Source organism: Phyllostomus hastatus, unplaced genomic scaffold (genome assembly GCF_019186645.2).
Source record: "Phyllostomus hastatus isolate PE091 unplaced genomic scaffold, TTU_PhHast_1.1 phas_scaffold_142, whole genome shotgun sequence".
NCBI lineage: Eukaryota > Metazoa > Chordata > Mammalia > Chiroptera > Phyllostomidae > Phyllostomus > Phyllostomus hastatus.
In genome coordinates this window covers 301,946-303,486 of record NW_025334010.1, presented here as the reverse complement: position 1 = coordinate 303,486, position 1,541 = coordinate 301,946, and the positions used below count along the sequence as shown (strand labels likewise).

Sequence of the window (1,541 nt, the reverse complement as noted above, 5' to 3'; positions counted from 1 at the left end):
TCCTTCACCCCAGTAGAGGAGAAGCTGGCTCTCCCCGTTCCAGACAGCTAGCTGTGGGCTAGATTAGAAGAGGCAGTAATTAGGCCCGCCATTGTGCGGAGCATAGGAGCAAGGGCTACTCACCTGATCGCCAGGGGAAAACAGTTTCTCATCCTAATCTGTCTCCCTTCTCTCTCTCTGGAGCAGGACCATGTGGAGCAATGTGACCTCTCTTTTGATATCTGTTCCCAAGGGGCAGAAGCAAGGGCCACACGATGAGCAATTACTCTAGTGCCACTGAATTTTGTCTCCTTGGCTTCCCCGGCTCCCAAGGACTGCACCATATGCTCTTTGCTACCTTCCTCTTCTTCTACTCGGTGACGCTGATGGGAAACACGGTCATCATCGTGGTTGTCTGTGTGGATAAGCGTCTGCACTCCCCCATGTATTTCTTCCTCGGCCACCTCTCTGTGTTGGAGACCCTGACCACATCTGTCATCGTCCCCGTCATGCTCTGGGGCTTGCTGCTCCCTGGGATGCAGACAATATCTCTGGCAGGATGCGTCGCCCAGCTCTTCCTGTACCTTGCTTTGGGGACCACGGAGTTTGCATTACTGGGAGTCATGGCCGTGGACCGTTACGTGGCTGTCTGTAACCCTCTGAGATACAACATCATTATGAACAGCCACACCTGCACCTGGGTGGTAAGTGTGTCGTGGGTGGTTGGGTTCCTTTCTGAAATCTGGCCAGTCTACGCCACGTTTCACTTTACCTACTGCAAATCGAACGTGCTAGACCATTTTTATTGTGACCGAGGGCAACTGCTCAGACTGTCCTGTGACGACACTCTTTTCACAGAGTTTGTTCTTTTTTTAATGGCTGTTTTCATTATTGTTGGTTCTCTGGTACCAACAATCGTCTCCTACACTTACATCATCTCCACCATCCTCAAGATCCCCTCGGCCTCTGGCCGCTGGAAAGCCTTCTCCACGTGCGCCTCCCACTTCACCTTTGTGGTGATCGGCTACGGCACCTGCCTGTTCCTCTTCGTGAAACCCAAGCAGACGCAGGCGGCCGAGTACAATAAGATCGTCTCCCTGCTGATTTCTGTGGTAACCCCTTTCCTGAACCCTTTCATCTTCACCCTGCGAAACGACAAAGTCAAAGAGGCCCTTCGGGACACTACGAAACTCTGCTGTCACCTTTTCAAGGATTAGGTCTCCTCTTAGTCACTTTTTGGCAGTATGATCCCCACTGTGGATTATTTAGTAACTTAGGAAACCCTAACTACTCTGTCGCCATCACCATCATTATAAAAATCAAACAGTGTGTACCCCTGGGGGCAGACAAGGCAGGTAACAGTGAAACCCCGGAATCTCGTAGCCTCGGTTTCTCCTTGTTTCTTCTGATGAACTCAAGGAAGCACATCCTTGTGGTGCGGGAGGAACTAAGGAAGGAAATGCATTCTTCTGTGTATTGTTCTAATTTGCTTATAATTTGTTTCCTCGAGAAGTGACTGGATTTTAAATCGAATTTCTCCTCTTCATCACTATACAAAATTA

The 1,541-nt window shown here is 49.8% G+C and overlaps 1 protein-coding gene across 1 annotated transcript; it reads left to right on the top strand.

The window, feature by feature from the left end:
- Positions 1 to 254: 254 nt before the first annotated feature.
- Positions 255 to 1,196, top strand: LOC123830971 (olfactory receptor 9A4). The gene has a single exon (XM_045857591.1). The coding sequence runs from the start codon at positions 255 to 257 to the stop codon at positions 1,194 to 1,196; it is 942 nt and encodes a 313-aa protein (XP_045713547.1).
- The last annotated feature ends 345 nt before the right edge of the window (positions 1,197 to 1,541 follow it).